This window comes from Aspergillus sclerotioniger (assembly GCF_003184525.1).
Source record: "Aspergillus sclerotioniger CBS 115572 chromosome Unknown BO94scaffold_1, whole genome shotgun sequence".
NCBI classification, from domain to species: Eukaryota; Fungi; Ascomycota; class Eurotiomycetes; order Eurotiales; family Aspergillaceae; genus Aspergillus; species Aspergillus sclerotioniger.
Genome location: NW_020290991.1, coordinates 437,163 through 459,793, shown reverse-complemented (window position 1 = coordinate 459,793; position 22,631 = coordinate 437,163). Strand labels below are relative to the sequence as shown.

Genomic DNA, 22,631 nt, shown 5'->3' with positions numbered 1-22,631 from the left:
CAGAGACATTACATCAGACCAACCGGGGGGAGGGGACGCTCGGTCTAACTCCGCAGCAGGAGGATCGTTAGCGAGGGCATGGATTGGGTCTCGTGTCCGGGCCGAGAACCATTGATTCGCTGGGAGAGCAAGGGTGACAGTGTTGGTGGCTGACTGGTTCCAGGTGGAAGACTAGGGCGAGGCCCCCGGTCTCTTAGCTCGGCGCTTTACCCCGCGATGGACCGCCCACGCACGGCCGGGGCTCGACTGACTCGACTCATCATCCTGCGCTCTCGGCCGGCCACCCATTGGTGGTTATGAACGAGGGGAAAAAATTATAGTACCCATGAGGCAATTACAGATGTCGCAAAGAGAGGAACGAGCAAAGAAGCCGTAGTGGCAGGTCGACACCCCGGAGATCGTGGAGAAAGAAGCGACAGCTGGGGAACAAGATTCTGGGGACGCCCTTGGCGCCGTCTGGGGAAAGCTTGGCAGCGACACTCTTTCGCGGAGACCAACTCGCATCCCCACCACCAAGCACCACCAAGCACCGCGAAGCACCGCGAAGCACCGCGAAGCACAACAAACAAAGAAGGATGGTGGCAAGACAGCATCAGATGAGCCACCAGCACGGTCAGCAACCACTAGAAAAACGAGACATCGAAAAAGGGACGAAAAACAAGTCATGGAGATAGCATGGCTTCCGGTCGCCGGTGTGTAGCCTGACTAAGGAAATGCCCGAGGCCCTCCAGCCATGGGTCGATTCCGTTAAGCTTTCCAAACTCTCTTTTCCTTTTTTGCCCTCTGAGATCCTCCCTCCACCTCCATCTCACTCTGATTCGATCCCCACGTCTCCGGTTGCAGCCTCTTCTTCCTCATGTGAGGGATCGGCAAGCTGGCCGGAGGAAGTAGAGACCAAAAACCACGGCCTGCGGGGTCCGGTGTCCATATCGTTTCGGCTTCCTGTCCCAGTTTCACCGCGAGTGTCCTTATGCCCGACTTCGGGATTTAAAAGCCAGCTGCCCGCCAGCTCGGCTTGCCCGTCTTTTTTTCTTTTTTCTTTTTCACTCCCATCCCTCCCCTACCTTCCTCCCTTGTCTCCTCGCAGTTGGACGCAGCCTCTTGGTGGTTCTCATTTCCAACCCGACTGCTCACCATGTCCCACCTTTATGGGGATAAGCCCTCCACGGAGGTTCCAGTCCAGGTGTACGCCTCAGAGGAAGATGAGCCTCCGCGGATGGGACTGGGCAAATACCTACTCACGCGGGTCCCAACTTTGGTGCCTCCCATGAACCCGGCGCCCAACCCCTTCACAGCCCTCTCACTCTTGAGTCGGAAACAATGGCTCTTTTTTGGGGTGCGTTCCGAAACCGGCCCAATTCTTGCGTTGCGGCTAACCATGTCTCTAGGTCGCCTTCTTCGGCTGGACCTGGGATGCCTTTGATTTCTTTACCGTTTCCTTGACCACCACGCAGCTCGCAAAAACCTTTGACAAGACGGTCACCGACATCACCTGGGGCATTACCCTCGTGCTCATGCTTCGGTCCGTGGGGGCCATTACCTTTGGAATTGCGGCCGATCGCTGGGGTCGCAAGTGGCCCTTTATCGTGAATAACCTCTTGTTCATTGTGTTGGAGCTGGGCACCGGGTTCTGTCAGACATACCGGCAGTTTCTGGGCTGTCGCGCTCTCTTCGGGATTGCCATGGGCGGGCTGTACGGCAACGCAGCCGCCACCGCGCTCGAGGACTGTCCCATGGAGGCACGCGGTCTAGTGTCCGGGTTGCTCCAGCAGGGGTATGCGTTTGGATACTTGCTAGCCACGGCTTTTGCGCGCGGATTGGTGGATACCACCCCCCACGGATGGAGGCCATTGTACTGGTTCGGAGCATGCCCTCCGGTGTTGATCATCATCTACCGGCTGTGCCTTCCTGAGACCGATGCCTTCCTTGAGCGCCAGGCAACCCGGGAAAATTTCCATGGCGGAGTGACTGCCACATTCATGTCTGAAGGCAAAACTGCGATCAAGAGGCACTGGCTGCTCCTGGTATATCTAGTTCTGCTTATGGCGGGATTCAATTTCATGGTACGTCTCCACCCATCCCTTGGTCCTCATCAGCCTTGAAATGGGAGTTTACTGACCGACCTAGTCTCACGGTTCCCAAGATCTGTACCCGACCATGTTGGAGAACCAATTCAACTTCTCGGCCAACGCCGTGACAGTCACCCAGGTGGTGGCCAACCTGGGGGCCCTCAGTGGCGGCACGCTCTGTGGATGGGCGAGTCAGATCTTTGGTCGACGGTTCTCTATCATCGTCATGGCTGTCATTGGGGGAGCCCTGCTGTACCCGTACACGTTTGTGACGTCGACCAACGTGATGGCGGCGGCGTTCTTCGAACAGTTCTGCGTGCAAGGAGCGTGGGGGGTGATTCCGATCCACTTGATGGAGCTGTCTCCGGGTTCGATCCGCACATTTGCGGTGGGCACGGCGTATCAGCTGGGCAACCTGGTATCGTCGGCCAGCTCGACGATCGAGTCGACGATTGGGGAGCGATTCCCGCTGCCGCCAACGGATGAGGGGACGAAGCGGTACCAGTACGGCAAGGTGATCTGCATCTTCATGGGGTGTGTGTATGGATATACGATCCTGGTGACGTTACTGGGACCAGAGCGCCTGGGACGTCAGTTCGACGTGGCGCACGATGCGGACATGGCGGCTGTGGCCGCGCACCGGGGAACCGTGGCCGACGGGGCGGAGAGCGACCCGGAGAAGGGTACGGCCCGAACGCTGGAGGGATGAAGATGATGGGGAGGATTTACGCAGCATTGATGACGTGATGATTAGGGTTATAGCATTGTACAATTGATGGCAAGTCACGAGGGACTCTGATGTGGTGGCACCGGGAGGATGGTGGAGGACTCCACCAGAGCCCTAGACACTAATGGAGAGAATAATAAAACATGAATCAAGCATGCCCAGATCACCACCTTAATTGTAAGTCAATCACCCTAGAGACCATCAGCCTTGATTCATATGAACACAAGCATCATGTCCAGGAGGGAGGGAGGGAGGCATCAGAATCTGCTTAATGAAGGATGCTCATGATCCCGATCTGGGGACCGATCACCGGGTTGAAGGATCATCATGTGCTTGACTGTAGATGGAGAGAGAGGAGGGACCACTCCGAACTTACTTTGTGTGATGATGAGAGACAGGTCCAATGCCATCATTGGCGAAGGCAGCAGAAAGTAATGTCCGAGGAGGGCGAGTCCAGGGGCACAGGGCCTTTTATAGGCTGGCCGGGCAACCCCGCACTGGACAAGGCACACACAGCCAGGGATGAGGTGGTCGGATGATATCCCAATGCCTCCTATGTGAACTGGTTGGGGGTGAAATCAAGGGTGTCAGTAAATTGTATCTAGAACGAGGCCGTCAGCCAAGGTGAGTGATGCGACCCTCTTTTGGCTCCACTCTCGGACATTGGCATCTCGTGGAGCGGATCGGCCGCGATGCTCAGGGTCTGGGGCCCATCGTAGATGGATTCAGGGCGCACTGGGACGATGACGGAGACCCCGCGTAGGGATAGGTCTATGGACGTCAACATGCGGTGGTAGATTCCTTTTGCAGGTGTCAGGCGAGACGAATCCATGGTTGGACTCTGATGCTATGAATGCGATAGATTGATGTATTGATGCGTTCGCGATTGTAGAATCCACGCCGGAGAGATGAGAATCATCCCCACAACCTCAATCAAATTTGACTCTGCACTTCTTTGTACGGTTGGAGAAGAAGAAGAAGAAGAAGAAGAAGAAGAAGTCCTGGGGATCGAGCAAGCCAGGGAATAAAGAACGTGGAGTTGGCCGGTGCGGCGCCTGCCTCCGCCAAGGCCGGACCGGGTTTGGCTGGGGCGGCTTTCTCGCGGGTGTCTTTATCCTGCATCCTCCTTTCCCCTCGTCTCTCCCCCATTCCGGTCTTTTCGGATCCTTTCCTTGTCCCCTCCTCCTCCTCTGCTGCGGCGTACCCTCCATCGACCGCGTCTCCCTCCCTTTTCGCCCGATCCCCGCCTCTCCTAATCTCCCAATCGGCCACTCGTTTGCTCGTCAATCCACCCGATTCACTTCCAGGGTCCAATCCTACGCAGCATCAAAGGGAGGAGAGGGAAACCAAGGGTAGCTTGATACCAACTCGGCCAGTAGATCCCTCCGTCTCGGTCCGACCGGTGCTTCTTCTCAACAGTTGTCCGGTTCTTGGTATCCGAACCGTTGGCGCATTCCAGGCTGTTCGTCAGGGTCCAGCAGCAACCAGCAGATCGATCCCCTTGCCGCCTTCCCCCCAGACCACCACCACCACCACCATCACCTCCCGATCGGCTTCCTACACGCGCTGAATGAGTATCTTGCTGGCCGCCTCTTCCAATGCACAGACGCTCGTCTGGCTCGCCGGCCGAGGATGATGCTGAAGAATCCGTACTCACCGTCTCTCGCCCTCCGACGGAGCCGAGTTCTGGTCCCATCATTCTCGACCCGCCGGAAAAATCGCGTCCGCAGGCTGCCAGAACCGGCACCAGCTTCGATCTGCGCCGCGATGCCTCGACTCCTCGCTCCCGCAACTCCAGCCTCTGGCGCACCTCCTCCGCCTCCAATGACTCCCGCTCGTCTTCCGTCATGATGCCGTTGGCCTCCCAGCGATTGCCCATGGAGGCTTCCCCGGATGCTCACCTCCGCTTTCGACCCTCGCGCCTCCGCAGTCCCTGGCCGGTCTCGATCCTGACGGCACTCACCACCCTCGTCGCCTCCATCTTCATCTTCTTCATCATCCGATCCTTCTCCGAACGACAAATTGGTGGCGATGGCTGTGGGATTCCCGTCATGAGTCCCACGTTCATTCGCATGGTTGGATTTGATACGGAACATACCCGCTTTGCGAGCAAATATAACCTTTTTCTCTATCGGGAGGAGGGGGTGGATTGGTACCACCAGGAGAATTTGGGCGTAAGTATCTGGCCAATCATTGCTTTGTGTCCGACTGTTTCGCGATTTCAGGCTGACCCGGGCATTCTGCTACACCCAGTTAAACGGTGTCCCCGTCCTCTTTCTCCCCGGAAACGCCGGCAGCTATCGCCAAGTCCGATCCCTGGCTGCCGAAGCCTCGAGACATTATGCCGATGTGGTCCGACACGACGAGGAGCGCCTCAAGACCGGCACCCGGAACCTGGATTTTTTCATGATCGACTTCAACGAGGATCTGGCGGCCTTTCATGGCCAGACACTTCTCGATCAAGCCGAATACGTCAACGAAGCCGTGGCATACATTCTGTCGCTATACCATGATCCGCGGCGGTCGCGGAGGGATCCTGGGCTGCCAGATCCTAGCTCCGTGATTCTGGTTGGGCATTCGATGGGAGGCATTGTCGCCCGGACGGCGTTGACCATGACGAACTACCAGGCGAATTCAGTCAACACCATCGTCACCATGTCGGCACCTCATGCCAAGCCCCCGGTCTCGTTCGAATCGGATATTGTCCATACCTACAAGCAGATCAACGATTACTGGCGCGAGGCCTACTCCCAGACGTGGGCCAACAACAACCCCCTGTGGCACTTGACGCTGATCTCCATTGCGGGTGGTTCGCGTGACACGGTGGTCCCCTCCGACTACGCCAGTATCTCATCGCTGGTCCCGGAGACGCACGGCTTCACGGTGTTCACCTCTACAATCCCTGATGTCTGGATCGGCATGGACCATCTGTCCATTACCTGGTGTGATCAATTCCGCAAAGCCATCATCAAGTCTTTGTTCGATGTTGTGGATGTCCGCCGAGCCAGTCAAACAAAGCCACGAGCTGAGCGCATGCGGATCTTCAAGAAGTGGTATTTGACCGGTCTGGAGCCAGTCGCCGAGCGAACCCTCGCCCAGAAAGGTATTCGCCAAGACGTCATCTTGCCCACATGGTACTGACTATTATTGCTAGAGCCAACCACTTTATTGACGCTGGAAGACAATACCAACACCATCTTACCGCAGGGCCAACGACTGATTCTTCGCGAACTCGGCCATACCCCGAATACCAATGTGCACCTGCTGCCAGTCCCGCCGCAGGGGGTGTCAGGAAAGAAGTTCACTCTTCTTACGGACCAGAAATTCGACGAAACTGGCGAGCAGGGTACACTAGAGGTGCTCTTCTGCAGTGTCTTCCCCTTGCACAATGGTAAATTCGCCAGCATCTTTTCGATGAATATGGACTTTTCCGGGGGGAACGCGGGTTCCACGCGGCTTGCTTGTAAGAACGCCGCGGAGGATGGCATCCACCTGCCCGCCTCGACGCGGACCTCTAAGCAGGCGTACGACCGGACGTCGCCGTTTTCATATCTCCAGTACGATCTGGAGGATCTGGTGGAGCACCAGTTTGTGGCGGTTGTTGACAAGGCGCGTACACCCACACGCGGATGGGTGGTGGCGGAATTCTCAGACAGCTCCGACTCGGTCATCCGGGCTCGAGTGGGCCTGGGAGGCTTGCTCAGTGCTGGCCTGAAGATGCGACTGCCGGCGAATCGTCCCATGCTCACCGAGGTGAAGATTCCGGCGCTGCATTCGAGTCTGCTGAACTACAAGCTCAAGATCGTCCGACGGGGCTACGGCGAGGAACCCGAGCTGTTTGCACCGCTGCTGCGCCAGTCGATGCCCGATCCCCACGAGTCCAAGTTCTTTGTCAACGCGAGGCAGGTCAATGTGAACTTGCACGGTGTAGCCCCATTCATGCCTCCCCCACTTCGCGAGCAAGCCGCCTTGGGTGGCGTGTCCTTTCAGCTGTGGACGGACCCGAGCAGCGAGTCCACACTCGACATCTCCCTGTCGGTGGACATCCTGGGCAGTCTGGGTGAGCTCGTGATGCGGTACCGCACCGTCTTTGCGGCATTTCCGGTCCTGGTGATTGCTCTGGTTCTGCGGAAGCAATTTCAAGTCTATGACGAAACGGGATACTTCATCACCTTTGCAGAAGGGTTGGATAGCACGTTGCGGTCATCTTTGCCCCTCCTGCTGCTTGCTATGTCCTTGCTGGCTTCGTCCCTAGCTACGTCGACCACACTGCCACCAAGTGATGATCCGTTCCATTGGCGAAGCAACTCCACCGAGTCACCTGTCGATTTCACGAAGAACGATCTCCTGCTAGGCTCGCAAGATGCGTTCTTCTGGTTTCTGGTTCCTGTCTTCGGTCTGATCAGCGTGGGGGTGTGCGTTATGATGAACTACGTGGCGCTGTCTCTGATCTCGGTGCTGTCTTTCTTCTATGGCCTCTTGAACAGCAAGTCGGGGTACATTAAGCGCGACGACAAAGGGTAAGTTTGTCATTGATTGTCGGTCGGGTCTGTCGCTAATTGTGTTAGCAACCTTTCCCTCTTTTCTACCCCCACAACAAGACGGCGGTTGATCAACACGGCGATCCTGTTGGTTCTAGTTGCGACCGCCATTCCGTACCAGTTTGCCTACATGGTGGCATGTATCGTGCAGCTGGCTACGTGTGTGCGGGCACAGTGGCATGCGAGAGAAACGGTACGTCTTCGTGGCGTGGTTCTGGGATTCTGCTGACAGCCATAGAAATCCACGACCCATTTCAATTTTGCCAATTTCACGTATTCGATCTTCCTCCTGATGCTGTGGATCCTCCCCATCAACATCCTTGTCCTGCTCGTATGGGCCCACAACCTGGTTGTGCACTGGTTCATGCCCTTTTCGTCGCATCACAACGTGCTGTCGATCATGCCGTTTCTCCTGCTCGTCGAGGCCATGACTACAGGGACTATGATCCCTCGCGTTAACACACGGTATGTGTGCCATCATCTTCCGTTTGGATCGAACTAACATAGACAGACTCAAAACGGTCACCTCCCTCCTTCTCTTCGCCCTTGCCATTTACTCGGCCGTGTACGGCGTGTCGTACGGCTATCTGCTCCATCACCTTACTAATATCTTCGCCGCGTGGCTGGTGGGAATCTACCTGTTCAGCAGCGGCTTCTCGCTCCGGCGCCTGTGGCGGGTCCTGGAGGGCGACGACGCGACGTCGACGCAGGAGCCCGGACGCCACGTGAAGAAAAAGCCATAATCCCGGCCATACATATACGCTATTCTTCTATATTCTTGTCTTCTCTGTTGCATTTTGCCGGGTACCGGACCACGATTATACGGCGTTCTTGCTTGGGAGCGGTGTTTTGCTTATGTGCCGACCATGGTCGGTTGTACAGGATTGTTTATGCTCATACGAATGTTGATCGGCCAGTCATGCTGGGCTCAGCATGGCGTGGCCGGATTGTACTGGCTATCCGTTGTTGATACGTTGTCTGTATATACGGTTGGATCTGGAAATAGACTTGGCCGGTAATATCATGTATGCATGATCTTTAATGGTTCTCCCTGTAGTCACTTTCATTAGTATTCAACGTGTCTGATTCATAGCCCTACTCATCGTAGCCCTAATCATCACGATCCTACCCATCATGGCCCTATATTCACCCCGATTCCTCAACGATTTTAACCCTCACACCCAACCCAAGCATCGAAAAGGGATAGATAAACTCGACAGCGAAATTGAATCTAAACAACGGTGCCGAACGCCTATTACGTGACCCGAAGAAAATCTGCGAAGGCACCTTTCGAGGAATGCCGCTGCCCATGGTAAAATCAACATCGGAGAACGAAAATTGTTTCTATAGTTTTCGATTTTTATTGGTGTTTCTGTTGTCTGTCGGTTTTCAAGTTGTTGGGGCATGGCTTTTGATTTTTTCAAGTAGCTTATGTTTTTGATGTTTTATTTTCCACATTCTTTCTTTTGGAATATAGCTTTTGGGAGATGTTGTTGATCGTCTCTTTTTTATTTCATTTTTGGAATAGTTTATGGTTTTGAAGTTTTATTTTTCATGTTCTTTTGGAATAAAGCTTTTGGGAAATGCTGGTGATGGTTTTTCTTTTTGATAGATTGGGTTATGTCATTTTTCTCTTAGGCTTTGAGGTAGCTTATGTTTTTGAGGTTTCATTTTCCATCTTTTATTTTCCATCTTTTATTTTCCATCTTTTATTTTCCATCTTTATTTTCCATCTTTTATTTTCCATCTTTTACTCCATATCCTTTGAAATATGTCCGTTTTGCACATTTGACAAGTTGTTCCTGCATATCTTTTCCTACCCATATTCATTTATCATACTAACATAGCCAAATCCGTCCCACCAACTAAATCAATCCGGCGACGATGCCTAAGGGGGAACTCAAGCCCGCCCAAATTTCTCGCAAAAAAGAGCTAATTGACCAACTATCGGTCAAAAAGGGAGTAGAACGATTGAAACGGGGCAGCTAAAGATAGCAAAGGAACATAGAAGAACAGTAGTAGAAGAAGAATATCGAAGAAGAAAAAAAGGATGAAGGGTGCGACATCATGGGTTTGGAATGGACTCGTATGCACGAGCTAGAAGCCGTGATTGAGGGATTGGTAATTATGGAGGAGTTAGATTGCATTTATTTAGATACCAGTAGATCTTTATGGGGGTATATCATCTTGTTGGGTCTAGTTGATTGGTTTGGTCTAGGTATTATTTCTTTGCGCTCTGATTGGCTGTATGCTTATTTTGTTGTATGTAAGAAAGAAAGAAAGGAAGATCAATTAATCAATCAATCAATCTCATGATAATCAGGTAGGAATACACCCACCTACTCCGTACATATCACCACCTTCTGCTGAGTCAACTCCTCCTTCTCTTGCTCCGCCGGCATATCCTCCGAGGTAATCTCCACTTGGACCTTCTTGACAATTCCCACAGAACTGTACATACCCGCGCCATTCTCCGCTTGCTTGATTTCATCTTGCAGCTGGCTGAGATTCTCTTTCCGACGGCCTGGCGCGACGCTTTCCCGGGTAACTGTATAATTCGTGTATCGACGGGCAAGGCCTCTATTTTCACCGATGAGACGAGGAGCGTAGCGACGAAGGAAGTGGCGAAGGAAGGGGAGACAGATGCAGATGATGGCGAAGTTGGCTTCGATGTTGCTGGCAAAACATTAGATATGGGTTTTGGTGTGGTGGGGTGGGGTGCTTACATTAATAAATCTGGCAACCCGATAGTGTATGTTGGGTCTTCCGAATTCAGAAAAGGCATTATGCTAAGTAACCGAAGGATGCCGGTGACGAGGGTTCTGTTGATATCTCAGTGGATGTGGTTTGGTGGGGGGGTTGATACGCACGCGCAGCCGATCATGAACATCAGTAATAGACCGACTTTTTGGATCGAGGGCATGTTCAGACCCAGTACGGTTGGGATTGGGACCAGGATGAGGGCTATATCGGAGATGATGTTTGACACGGCGGTGGCGATATACAACGTGTCTTGATCGAGACATGTTCCCGGGACTAATGGATTCCAGGCTCGCTGGACGGGACGACATCCTAATAGGAATGCCATCATCAGAGCGAAGCTGTAGCCAATGATCATGAAAGCCAGACTGTATAGAATCCATCGCTGGTAGCGTTTCTGATGGAGGGTTCGGTGGTAGAGGACGATTAGGCTGATCTTTGCGAGGGCGAGTGTGGGGACGTAGATGATGACTGCGGAGAGGAGGACCTGGCCTTGTTAAATATGGACATCATAACTGGTTGTTTGGTGGAACCTTGCTGTATACTATGTACGTCGCGGGTGTCACATTCCAGATATGGATTCCCATGCCTCCATGCGCGTATCCATCTGGCTACATGTTAGTTGGGAAGTTGAAAGATCGTGCCGCCTTACAAATTGAACAAGCTTGGGTACCAACTGAAAAGACCTAAGCAGGTTAGCAAAGGAGTTGCTATGCGGCGTCCACTTACCCAGGCAAGGATGATGGATACTGTCGACAGTTAGCCACATTCCTTTACTGCATAACAAACATACCATCATCCCATCCGAACTTGTGCAGGAGATGTGCTTTGGTATACACCCGCATGGCCAGGCAGCCAGTGCTGATGATTAAGCCTCCTATGATGACCACCATATTGGATGTATACATATGGGGATGAGTATAGTCAAAATTGTAGGTCTCTCCGGGAGGAGGCACCTTCACTGTGATATTAGCCATGATGTCAGTTCCAAATGCTGAGGCTGCTTCACAATGATCATGGGAATGAGTCTTGGGGGCTTATATTGGTCTTAAGAGTCCCTGAGGGCTTCGATCATCAACCCTTGGCACAAGCAGAACTAGTTTGCCATCCTTTATTCCACCATGTATTGACAAATTGTCACGTTGTACAACACTTATGCACCATTCTTAAGAGGATAATGTTCAGGTCATAGAAATAGTAGCAATTAAGTATATGGGTAACTTCGCTTAGCTCCCTATGGGGCACGATTGCCATGACTGGCATAGATTCCCCTTGCATCGCTCGTGGACTTCCAATCAATGTTGAAAGCTTAGTTGGTCCAGAGGCCCGTGGGTGACGCCAAGTGTCGGCGGTGGAGCATGCCATCATGGAGACAAAGAACTTAAAGAAGAGGGGGCAATCAGGGGATGGCGCTGATTCGGATCGTGCGCAACGGCTCGTGCGAGCTATATCAAGCCACTGTCAATGCCGCTGTCTTTCAGGAGATATTCTCCTGGATAGTCTAAGATACCAGGACCAGACTCGTGCATGTCCTCGCTTTCATTCGTGCACATTGACAATAGTTCTGACATCGCTAATCGCTACACCTCGCTGATCTTGAATCCACCCGGAACTTGTATTTGGAACACTCCATCGGGGTCGTACTGTTTTGCCACGCGGGAGATGAATTCGATGTTCTTCTCACCGTAGCCCTTGAGTGGGTTCTGTGACTTGTCCGCATAGTTGAGGTAGACGTACTCATTGTCCGCCCCAATCGACTTGGCAAATTCATTGAGCTCCCCCAGAATGGACTCACCCAGGCGGCGGAAGAGATCGTCGTCATCTTGGTTGTCCCAGGAGTAGTCAAAAAGTAGTTCTGCGGGGTTTAGTCCAAGGCAAGGAGAAGAGCGAAAGCGACACGTACGAATAAGGTTCTCATCAAACCGCTCCAGGCCTAGCACATTACCGCCCTTCTCGACGCTATGTTGCGAAAAGAGTTTAGGCCAGGGTTGGATCATGGTATCCATAGCCCAATAACTGCTCTTAACGTGGGTCTTGGCCTGCTCGATGTAGTTGTTGTGGAGGTCAATCGCCTTGCGAAGGACTGTGGCGTCATTCTTGTACGTGCCCGTCGTGTAGATATAGCTTTGTCATTAGAACCTGATGAAATCATTAGGGTATGAACCTACCGATAACCTGGTGTCTGGCCTAGCTCATTGGTCAGATCATAGATGCTCGCAAATCGCATCGTGCTGGTAATGTTCGGGATCTTCAAGAACCCTTCAAATGCGGGCGCATACGCAACTGGTTTTGTATATTCCAATGCATTGGCCATGATGTTCTGCCCCGTTACTGAGTCGTATCCCCACATACCAATCCAGGATGCGTAGGGGTCATTGTGTATGTTGTTGGTAAAGTCCACTCCGGCCTCAATCTGCTGAGCGGTGGTGGAATTGTCATACACGACGAGCCCTCCCCAAAGGGTCTCGTGAGGAAACGCCCTGATATCGTACTTTGTAACGATTCCAAAGTTGATCGAGCCGCCCTTCAGGGCCTGGTAAAGATCCGAATGGCTAGTCCGGTTGGCATTCACGATCGATCCACTGGCGAGGACGACTTGAAAGTTCTCGACATTATCACATGCGAAACCTACTTGTGCTGTGTAGAACGAATTGCCGCCTGACTCGGAGCATCATTAGATAACCACATCCCATCTATTAGGCATACACCTTACCTCCAATCAGAAATCCGCTGACTCCAACTGCTCCAGAACGTCCGCCGGGCACCGTGACTCCATAGGGCTCGAGTGTCTTATATACGGACTGCCACCGTGCACCCGGTAAGATTGATGCCACTCCCTTGTCCTCGTGGTATGTAGTACTATTCATCAGGGAAAGATCAATGGTAACCCCCTGTTCAATAGCAGCCGCGCCAGGCCAGATGGTATGGCCACCACTGCGCACGGCAAATTGACATTGCGTTTGTGACAAAGCCGAGACCACGATTGAGACATCCTCCGCAGAATGAGGCTGGACAATGCATGAGGGACTAAATCGAGCATTCCCCGCGAAAACTTGATTTACGGACTCATTGTACGCTGCACTGGTGGGATAGAAGACCTGGTCACGCAGGGAAGTGGTTTGAAGAGCGGTGCACTAGTTGTTCGGTGTTAGTTTCTACAAACACCTCGGATGTGCGGTCAGCATACACAAAAGCCTGTGTTGTCGACCAGGAAGTTGGCCTCAGGCAGGATGCTAAGAAGGGGTGCTGCCGCGGTAGAGACCTTCATCGTTAGTTTGTGTGCCACATTCGCTTGAGGGGTTCGACATCGTCAAGGGAAATGGCGGAGCTCTTATATTAGAGTCCGCTGCATTACCGGAGTATTCCCGAGACAGAACTACCCCAAATGTAGAGATAGGACCGAGTAGAACTAGCCACGACTAAAGTTTACTTATCATGGCAATGCGGAGCAGAGTGGGATTTATGAAGGGATATGCGGGTTCCCATAGGACGGAAGGGCCGTGTTGATCAGAACAATCCCAAACTAGCTACTGCACGTTGGTGCGGGGTGAGTTGGCCGAGGCTGATTTGACGGTGGATCCATTGTATCTTGATGGTTGTCATGATCTGCCAGCGTAATGCGGTGCCGATGTTTGGAACTAAATCGACTGCAGCCTCACAGTATGATATCTAATAGGCAGGCTCTTTGAACGTTGAAATGGCATCGGGTTTCGGGCTGCGGACCGCTTGCTGCCATTTCCTGACGTCTCCATAATTTGAGTGGAGCATTCTCGTATAGAGTTAAAACTAGTATAGCATTGTCAATTTGCTAAAGAAACGGGCCAATTTGGACTACACCGCGATCAATTTCCTCATATGTCATTAGTATATCACGAGACAGTAAGGGTCGCCGGTGCTGCATGCGACCCATCCCTAGATCATCTATAATGTGCCTAAGTGCATGGCATAATAAACGTGCCGCTTAGGAAGAGAGCTCTGAGATCTGATCTGTTGAAAGAAGATGGTGGCAACAATGCTTGATGATTGCTAGAATACACAAGATGCAGTGGAAGGGTGATGAGGGGAAGAGAGGGAAAGAGAGGGGAAAGCAAATGGCGTGTACCACGTGTCTGATCAGCTGACCAGCAAGCATTCTACAACGAGACGTAGCAAACGATCATCCACAGACTCACTTTGACCTCCCCGCGTCTCCTCAGGATATTACCCGGGCAGACGTGACAATCGGTCCAATGGCGCTGTCGTTGCTAAGCCGAATGTATGGAAGCAGTTGTACAGCAGAAGCGCAATTCAGTATTAGATCGGGATGAAAATAATCTGCTAGACTAACTTTCAACAAGCGAACGCGAGAAGAGTATATTCAAACTGACGCCATTGTGTGGCTGCATAAAGGCTACAAGAAACTCCGCGGCACGCGGCACGCGGCGTCGCGGAATGGATCCGGTGGGGAGAGCAAACAGTGCAAACTGCGCGTCTTATCGAAAACTTTCCCGATTCCACGGCGAGAATTGATCAGTCAACTTTTCGGCCCTGTCATCGACAGTGTCGCAATGCTCTCCTGATCATTCGGGGTGTGAGAGAGAAGGGGGAATGATTTCGTCGTCTTCCCCAATCCCATGCCTTTGGTGCGCTTGCCTCTTGGCCCTCTCCTTTGATCATGAGCAGCCCAATTCCATATGAATACGAAGAAGACGACGACGCCTCGGATTTCAAGCTCGAGATTCAACAATCGCAGACCAGCGCCCCCTTACCGGCCCCTCCATCATACGGTCCCACTTCGTCCTCAACGAACAATCCACCCGCACAAACCTCGGTGACGCGCCGATCGACGAGGGGCACACGAGCCCAGGCGCTAGAGGATCTTCAATCATCGCTACCGAGGTCATCCGTGGAAGCATATTCCGACGTGCTTGTGAGGACCGTCGAAGATCATGCGCCTGTTCCTGCGACCATTGGTGGGGAGAACTACAGAGTCACGCAAAACGGGATCGTGACATGGACTCCGAAGGAGAAGGAAGTGCTATATTCTGTATTGGATAGAAAAGGCAAAGATGGGATCAAGGAAATCTCACGCCATCTCGGCTCAAAATCTGAGCTCGAAGTTCAGGAGCACTTGAAACTGCTCCATACGGGCCTGGAAAAGCAGCACCTAAAGGATCGCCATACAAGAACGGTCATCTTGGGTGATGTCCCCGCGGCAGCCGAGATCAGCGGTGAATGTTGCGATGCGCTCGATCAGTACGCTGAGCTGGTTGCATTGGAGGAGCAGCTGGCAGAGGATGTCGCCGGGAAACAAAAGCACCATGACTTATGGATCATTGATCGCAAAGCGGCTGAAGAGCTTGGGCAGGAGATCAAAACCCAGGGTGCGGATCCTGGTGCCAACTCAAGCGCACATCTAACAGCTGATCTTCTGAACATGAAGAAATGGATTCGGCTGTCGGAACGCTTCTTCATGAATTTCGGGGGTGCAAGGCTGGAAGACAATTGGGTCAATGTAGCCTTTGCGGGTGAGACCCCATCTATGACTGCGGATGCCTTTGCAGACTTTTACGCCCTGACCGTCAGTTTGACACGCCGCCTGGTGCAGTCGACTCTCTTCTTCGCCATGTCCAGACGGCGGAATATGCGACAGACTGGCAATGAAAAGGCGAACGTGGTGAGGTCTCGCGATGTTCAGACCGCTGTGAACGTGCTCAACATGCAACGGGACAGCTCCGACTTCTGGGTCGGGCTGGCGCGAAGATGCAGCCTACGGGTTGAAGATTCTCGCCACCGAAAGGGGTGGAAGGCAGTGCATATGGAGCATAGTGACGTCGAAGATATCTTATCCGCGCAGGTGCCTTTTGAGTTCGAGTCTGGTGAAAGAAGCATCTCACAAGGGAGATCAGCAAGCCGTGTAGGTCGTGCCACAGATTCCGAAGATGCAGACGCCAGTGACGCCGAGTCCGAGCCGCCCTCACCGGCCGAGTCCTTGCCCTCTTCTCCTTTGTCATCTCCGGGTGAAGAGAAACCAACGGATCCCGAAGATGACCATGCGGAACACGTGGACGAACAGATGAGTCGCCTTGAGGAAGTGGATTTATGGAAGCTCATTGGACAGCCACCGCAATCTCTTGAAGCGCAAATCGAGGAAGATCAAGCGCGTGGTACTCACCGGCGGAAACCAGTCGGGGAGCGCAAGACGACAGCAGACTTGGTTGATTGGCGCGACAGGACATTTTATCGCAACGAGTGGGAGGAATATGGACATGACATAGTAGACCTTCACGATGAGCTTTCGGAGAACCGACGAAAGCGGCGCCGTGTCGACCAACAGACAGATGAACAGCCGTCATCAGCGCCGATTCTTAAGCATCTGTCTCCAAGGCCGACAGCCGGTCTCGTGCAAGAAGAGGGCGATGAGGGCTCTGATTACGAAAACAACGAGGATGGCGGTGAGGAAGATGATGAGGGAGACGACGATGAAAGAAATGGCGTGGAGGAAAACTATGAGGACTACGAAGAAATGGCAGTTGATGAGCCAACACCAGCGAAATCTGACATCGAAGAGAGTGAAAACAACGATGCAACAGGCGGAGACGAAGGAGAGGACGACGGCGATGACGATGACGATGACGATAGCGATGAGGAGGGGGGAGAGGAGGAACACTACCAGGAGATGGCGCTGGACGAGCCATCACCAGCAAAGTATGAAGCCGAAGAAACTCCAGAAAAGGAGGCGACGCCAGAGGAAAGTCCGGTGTCTGAGCTTGCGTCTCGTCTAATCTACGAGCTCGAGAAGGGCCATTCAGACCCAAAGCATACACCACGCATAAGAACCCAAGACACGGGCTCAAGTGCATTCTCAACTCCTTCCAAACCCAACGAAACGGTTAGACCCATGAGACGAAGTGCTCGCCTTCAAAAAGCGGCCCAAACGGCGCCAGAGGACGATATATCTTTCAGCTCGGATGACAATTTACCCAGTCCACACGAACGAACAGTCTCAGAGGAGGAGGAAGATGACGATGAAGGGGGAATGCCCTTGTATTCCCACCCAATGAGCCCAGCTGATTCATCAGACTGAATACGGCACGGCCCCTCGGGTGCAGAATGAGGATATATTGGTTCCATCTACCGCATATAGATTCTTGTATATATTGTCTCTCGGGATACCTGCTTGGAACTTTTGTTAGATACCTGTTCGCATGGCATAGACCATCTACAATCACATACTACGCTACGACTAAATGTATAAGGTCTTCTGTTTGGGAGTACTTATCCCAGCCCTTGGATCTACGCAGTACACATCATCGGCCACCACAATTACAAAAGCTGCGTCTCGATAGCACCTTCCATTCCCAGGGAACAAAGACAACCACAAAGATAATAAAAACATGCAGGCTACCAGAACCAGGTGGCACTGGCAAAAACGCAAAAAGGAAAGGGTCGAACGCGATTTGAACGCGTGACCTTAAGATCTGCAGTCCCACGCTCTACCCCTGAGCTACCGACCCTTTGCTTGTCAATGCTGCAAATTCTATTGCTACATCAACATGGTAAGCGTTTAAGCGCGAGCAATTCATGTAGAAATGTCAATACGAGGTGATCTAAGTTTCTGTTGGTTTCGGTGTCCATATCCATGTTTTCCTGAACCTCGATTCTGGAAGTAATCTACTAGTGGGCTGGGCTCGGTCATTCTGTTTTCTCAGCGGACTGATCTGTAACCCTAACCCTTGGTTGATGTTGACGACTTAGATATAGAGTACAAGTAACTATCTGTTGGGGTGGACTGACGCCTCTCCCGACTTCCCCGAACAATGGGCTATTCAACGCGATTAGGCACGGTTTAGTGTAAGCAGTTTATTTTGGGCGGGGGTTAGAAGGAAGGAAAGAAAAGGCACAAGCTAAATGAAAGGAAAATGCCAACTCGAGCTCGGAATCAAGTACACTCCACCATCCGAACAAAAAATGAAGGAGGAAAAAAGCAAGGGCCGAGCGTGGATCGAACACGCGACCTAAAGATCTGCAATCTCTCGCTCGTACCACTGAGCTATCGACCCCTCTTGCTTGGGAAATTTATGAGTTGACGCTCTATAGGGCTGCATGCCAAACATGTTACTGAGGGAGGATTATTCATCTGCTCTGGTTGGCATTGCTTGCTGATTGTATGTTTTATTATATCTATTCATTTTTCTTGGTTAGATATAGTGGAGTACCCGTTTGTCTTCCTGTTTTGTGCTGTACCAGTAGTGCTGTTCAATGGCCGGGGTTCTTGTCTCGGGGGATATATATTTTGTTCAGTTCCTCTTGAGGTGTACGATGTCCAGGGGGGGTTCTCGGTAATTATTCACTATGATGACAGACAGGTTGGTTACTATTCACCTAATACACTCCGAGCATTCCACAGAGGAATAGCATCGTGAATTAGATTGCTGCCGCATTCCAGAGCACCACCGGGGGACATGGAAACACGCCAAAGCCTCCAATATCAGTTAATAGCCACTAACAAGGCTGAACAGTGAAGTGGGGATATTACAAAACAAACCTCATATTGAAAACAGACGACAACAAGTGAATTGCACTGTTAGTATATAGCAGCCATAAACTCCGAGATTGTACCTGGTATGCATCGGGATATTGAATTTGTCAGCCCGCCATACCACGGCATACCCAAACCCCGATGGGCACCATGTCACTAAAATACAGTCCAAGCTAAAGTATGGGCAAGTGCTCATTATGAAAAGTCTGTCCATGTACTCAAGATGGCCGTAACCCATTAGATATCTGATTCGCGTCCCTCTGGCCATGGTTGCCACTCTCCTGATAATCAAACTATAGTACGATAAAATATATCAGAATGTCTCTCAAGCCCGTCACCCTCTACGGCCATACCCTCGGGCCCAACCCCGGAAGGTGGCCATGATTCTCGAAGAGCTCAATGTCCCCTAAAAGACCACCTATGTCCCGTCTACGGAAGTCAAGAAAGAGCCTTTCGTCCTGATCAACCCCAACGGCCGCCTGCCCGCCATCGAAGACACCAACACTGGAATCATTTTGTGGAAATCAGGCGCGATCGTCGAATATCTCGTCGAAACATATGACAAGGACAACAAGATCAACTTTCAGGCCGGCAATCCCGAATACTTCCATGCCAAACAGTGGATCCACCCCCAAGTCAGTAAACAGGGCCCATACTTTGGCCAAGCTGTTTGATTTCAGTCATAGCACCCGAAAAATATCCCAAGCGCAAAGGAAAGATACAAGAATGAGGTTCTCCGGATGTCAGAAATATTGAACAATGTGCCCAGAGACCGCGAATACCTGGCTGATAGGCGGTTTAGCTATGCAGATGCCTCATTTCTGCCATGTTATAATGTATTTGGACACGTCGCTGATAATGAAATTGATTTGGAGAAAGAGTTTCCGAATCTCAACTCGTGGCTGGAAAGGATGAGGGAGAGGCCCGCCATGGTGAAGATTAGCAAGGACAAGGAAAATGCACTTGCAAACCAACTGCGTTAGTGTGTGGTTCTCCATGCGAGTACATAATTATTGGGGACTTCTCGTGTTCCTAATAGTATATAAAGTAGCATTGAATATGATCTCTAACTACGGAGTATTTGTTGAAGTGGAGATGATGGGGAGTAAACCGATAATGGCTAGACCTAACGCGGCTAGCGCGCCTGAGAGGCTTGGCGCGAGTTTTTGGAGCGTCGGTCCGAGTCGCGACAGTTGCTCTGCAACCCACCCTCATCACGTCTCGTCGCTGTCCGGTGGAGTCATCCACCCCATTCATCTTGGATATCCCGACTGTTTCTTCCTCCTCCACCTCAACCGATTGAGGGCTGCGTCTGCGCCCTGTCTACCTTTACCCCCGAGCAGAGTCAAGGTCCCTTGTTCGCTGCCATCGCGACCTCAGCTCCCATCGACTACTAGCCGACAGGATGGAGGACAACTCTATCATGCCTGGTGGCGCCGCGGAGGATGCCCACGCGCTTAACTTGACCCAAGATGCCCCAGGTGATGTGATCTCTACTTCCGGTGCGTCTGCTCTCTCCGCCCCCAAGGGGAACCTGCCTACACTCGCAATCACGACACCCAGGGTCGCAACCGCACCAGGGATCTTTTGAGCAGAAAAACGAGACTGTTTCGAGGACTAATGTTCTGCTAGATGCCCCCGGCTCACCAAAGCCTCACAACGATGGCGAACCCGAGGATGAAGAGATGGGCGGCACGGAGACGGAGACAAAGAAGGAAACCGACGGAGGAGACGACCTTGCCGACGTTGCTGCACAGTCCGGCGCTGAAGGTGCGGCGGAAGAGCAACCGGCGCAGGCCAAGGCATCCGTCGAAGCCTCTGCACGCTCGCATCTCGTTTCGCAAACCCACGCCATCATCCTCCCCAGCTACTCCACCTGGTTCGACATGCATCTCATTCACCCCATCGAGAAGAAAGCGTTGGCAGAGTTCTTCAACGGCAGAAACCGCAGCAAGACACCCGCCGTCTACAAAGACTACCGCGATTTCATGATCAACACTTATCGGTTGAACCCTATCGAGTACCTCACGGTCACTGCTTGCCGCCGCAACCTTGCCGGAGATGTGTGTGCGATTATGCGGGTGCACTCTTTCCTGGAGCAATGGGGCCTGATCAACTACCAGGTATGTATATAGTCCGATGCTCTCCAAGGTCAAGATACTGATGTTCAATCAAGGTGGATCCCCAAACGCGTCCGTCAAACATTGGCCCTCCTTTCACTGGTCACTTCCGAGTAGTCGCCGATACCCCGAGAGGACTTCAGCCCTTCCAGCCTGGGCCCAACCATTTCGTCAAGCCCGGAAAGCCCTTGCCAGCTACAGATCGCGCAGCGTCAGCCACACCAGCTACCAAGGCCGACCTGAACCTCGAAATCCGTCGCAATGTTTACGACGACAAGGGCAAGGAGATCACCCCTGCCGCCGACGACAAAGAGAAGCAGACCAACGGCGAAGGAACAGCAAACGGTACGGCCGGAGATGCGACCAAGGCAATGGAGAGCGCTTCCAAGGAGCCGAGAAAGAAGTTCCATTGCTTCTCTTGCGGCATCGATTGCACGCGCCTCAGATTCCACTACGCCAAGGCAACACCGGCCACCGCCAACCCGGCCGCACCGGACACCAAATACGACCTCTGCCCCAACTGCTTCCTGCAGGGCCGGATGCCGTCCAGCCACAGTGCTTCAGACTTTGTCAAGCTCGAAGAAAGCCCATACACGATCGCCCCCGACAAAGAGGCCCCGTGGTCGGATTCGGAGCTCGTTCTGCTGCTGGAGGGATTGGAGAACTTTGACGACAACTGGGAACAGATCTCCACCCATGTCGGGTCTCGGACCAAGGAGGAGTGTGTGATGAAGTTCTTGCAGCTGGAGATCGAAGACAAGTACCTTGACGATATGCCCGAGATGCGGGCAGCGAATGGCCGTGAGCCAATCAGCCAGACTGAGAACCCCGTTCTGTCGGTGGTTGCTTTCCTGGCACAGATGGCCGAGCCGGCTGTGGCTGCCGCCGCTGCCGGTCGCTCCGTCGAGGAGATCCGCAAAGAACTGAGGAAGCAGCTGGAGAAGGGCTCCGGTGCGCAAGATAAGGGCAAGGAGAAGGAGGGTACGGCAGTCAAGGCGGAAGATTCCATGGATGTGGATATTGCTCGTGACGACGCCACCGAGCAATCCCTCGAGGTTGCTGGCTCGGATAAATCCAAGGCCTCTCTTCCTACCGTGGCCCTTGCCGCCTCCGCGGCGCGTGCTGGAGCTCTGGCTTCCCACGAAGAGCGGGAGATGACTCGCCTGGTCTCCGCCGCCGTCAACGTCACCCTTCAGAAGTTCGAAATCAAGTTGCAGCAGTTCAACGAGATGGAGGAGATCATTGAGGCCGAGCGCCGGGAACTCGAGCTTGCTCGCCAGCAGCTCTTCCTCGACCGGATGTCCTTCAAGAAGCGGGTCAAGGAGGTCCAGGACACCTTGCAAGCTGTCAGCTTGAGGGGACCGGGCGAGGAGACCAACGCTCTGCTCGCAGATGCCGCCACGGCTGGGATTGGAAACCGCTACAACTTTCAACCGGCGGGAGGAGATGTGAGAGGCGTGCAGCCTCTGAGCGCAGACACAGGGGCCGACTACAAGATGTTGGACCTGTAATGTATGAACGACATGCTTTCGACAATTGGAGAAATCGTATAACTTTTAACGACCGGACAAGGAGCCGAGTGGGATGCTTTCATAATATCCATTGTATTGTACAATATCATAGGGCCGGCCGGAGGCTAACAGGACGGGAGGTAGACCGCTTGGTGATGTGATGGATGACGGATGCACTATGGCCTGATTTTATTTTCTCTTCAATCTACAGTCAGCTAGGTAGGAAAAGGCGCAAATGTTTTGGAGTTCCGAGCTATGCGTGCCTGTGAATTTCGTTAGTTTTTCGGTTTGGTTGCATGCCTGAATAAATGTCTCTTTAACATAGCCATAAGATCAACACCTTTCTTATATTGACTACTACTTATCTATAAACCAAATTCCC

The 22,631-nt window shown here is 52.4% G+C and overlaps 7 protein-coding genes and 2 non-coding genes across 9 annotated transcripts; 5 read left to right on the top strand and 4 right to left on the bottom strand.

Annotated features, from left to right (window-relative positions):
• Positions 1–1,216: 1,216 nt before the first annotated feature.
• Positions 1,217–2,778, top strand: BO94DRAFT_454021 (sugar transporter family protein; the record flags this gene model as incomplete). Its single annotated transcript, XM_025607590.1, has 3 exons — positions 1,217–1,336; positions 1,389–2,063; positions 2,128–2,778. The coding sequence occupies 3 exons, from the start codon at positions 1,217–1,219 to the stop codon at positions 2,776–2,778; spliced, it is 1,446 nt and encodes a 481-aa protein (XP_025473046.1).
• A 1,150-nt stretch (positions 2,779–3,928) lies between these two features.
• Positions 3,929–8,367, top strand: BO94DRAFT_570622 (GPI inositol-deacylase). The gene is made up of 6 exons (XM_025614831.1): positions 3,929–4,970; positions 5,050–5,899; positions 5,951–7,316; positions 7,365–7,530; positions 7,576–7,802; positions 7,849–8,367. Exons 1-6 carry the CDS (start codon positions 4,395–4,397, stop codon positions 8,078–8,080), a joined length of 3,417 nt encoding a protein of 1,138 aa, XP_025473045.1. The 5' UTR covers positions 3,929–4,394; the 3' UTR covers positions 8,081–8,367.
• A 1,309-nt stretch (positions 8,368–9,676) lies between these two features.
• On the bottom strand, positions 9,677–11,074 carry BO94DRAFT_551967 (uncharacterized protein; the record flags this gene model as incomplete). The annotated part of the gene is made up of 6 exons (XM_025613564.1): positions 9,677–10,013; positions 10,064–10,159; positions 10,208–10,584; positions 10,631–10,704; positions 10,750–10,773; positions 10,891–11,074. The coding sequence occupies 6 exons, from the start codon at positions 11,072–11,074 to the stop codon at positions 9,677–9,679; spliced, it is 1,092 nt and encodes a 363-aa protein (XP_025473044.1).
• Positions 11,075–11,677: 603 nt separating this feature from the next.
• BO94DRAFT_454112 (FAD-binding oxidoreductase) lies at positions 11,678–13,365 on the bottom strand (the record flags this gene model as incomplete). Its single annotated transcript, XM_025607597.1, has 5 exons — positions 11,678–11,952; positions 12,001–12,221; positions 12,266–12,755; positions 12,811–13,231; positions 13,285–13,365. 5 exons carry the CDS (start codon positions 13,363–13,365, stop codon positions 11,678–11,680), a joined length of 1,488 nt encoding a protein of 495 aa, XP_025473043.1.
• A 1,263-nt stretch (positions 13,366–14,628) lies between these two features.
• On the top strand, positions 14,629–17,309 carry BO94DRAFT_529676 (uncharacterized protein). Its single transcript, XM_025610502.1, has one exon. The coding sequence runs from the start codon at positions 14,752–14,754 to the stop codon at positions 17,161–17,163; it is 2,412 nt and encodes an 803-aa protein (XP_025473042.1). The 5' UTR covers positions 14,629–14,751; the 3' UTR covers positions 17,164–17,309.
• A 212-nt stretch (positions 17,310–17,521) lies between these two features.
• Positions 17,522–17,593, bottom strand: BO94DRAFT_t5. The gene has a single exon. It is a non-coding gene; the product is annotated as a tRNA-Cys (tRNA).
• A 473-nt stretch (positions 17,594–18,066) lies between these two features.
• On the bottom strand, positions 18,067–18,139 carry BO94DRAFT_t4. The gene has a single exon. It is a non-coding gene; the product is annotated as a tRNA-Cys (tRNA).
• A 907-nt stretch (positions 18,140–19,046) lies between these two features.
• BO94DRAFT_453116 (glutathione S-transferase) lies at positions 19,047–19,601 on the top strand (the record flags this gene model as incomplete). Its single annotated transcript, XM_025607551.1, is given in 2 exon segments — positions 19,047–19,286; positions 19,305–19,601. Coding segments are annotated over 2 exon segments (537 nt in total), but the record flags the coding sequence as incomplete, so codon positions are not given.
• Positions 19,602–19,826: 225 nt separating this feature from the next.
• Positions 19,827–22,591, top strand: rscE (putative RSC complex subunit (RSC8)). The gene is made up of 3 exons (XM_025610501.1): positions 19,827–20,120; positions 20,251–20,741; positions 20,795–22,591. The coding sequence occupies exons 1-3, from the start codon at positions 20,024–20,026 to the stop codon at positions 22,247–22,249; spliced, it is 2,043 nt and encodes a 680-aa protein (XP_025473040.1). The 5' UTR covers positions 19,827–20,023; the 3' UTR covers positions 22,250–22,591.
• Positions 22,592–22,631: the final 40 nt, after the last annotated feature.

Coding starts and splice junctions, on each gene's coding strand:
- BO94DRAFT_570622 (XM_025614831.1), top strand. CDS start 4,395: ATGCACAGACGCTCGTCTGGCTCGCCGGCCGAGGATGATGCTGAAGAA. Junction 5,900..5,950: donor GCGAACCCTCGCCCAGAAAG/GTATTCGCCAAG, acceptor TATTATTGCTAG/AGCCAACCACTTTATTGACG. Junction 7,803..7,848: donor ATCCCTCGCGTTAACACACG/GTATGTGTGCCA, acceptor TAACATAGACAG/ACTCAAAACGGTCACCTCCC.
- BO94DRAFT_529676 (XM_025610502.1), top strand. CDS start 14,752: ATGAGCAGCCCAATTCCATATGAATACGAAGAAGACGACGACGCCTCG.
- rscE (XM_025610501.1), top strand. CDS start 20,024: ATGGAGGACAACTCTATCATGCCTGGTGGCGCCGCGGAGGATGCCCAC. Junction 20,121..20,250: donor TGATGTGATCTCTACTTCCG/GTGCGTCTGCTC, acceptor ATGTTCTGCTAG/ATGCCCCCGGCTCACCAAAG. Junction 20,742..20,794: donor GGGGCCTGATCAACTACCAG/GTATGTATATAG, acceptor TGTTCAATCAAG/GTGGATCCCCAAACGCGTCC.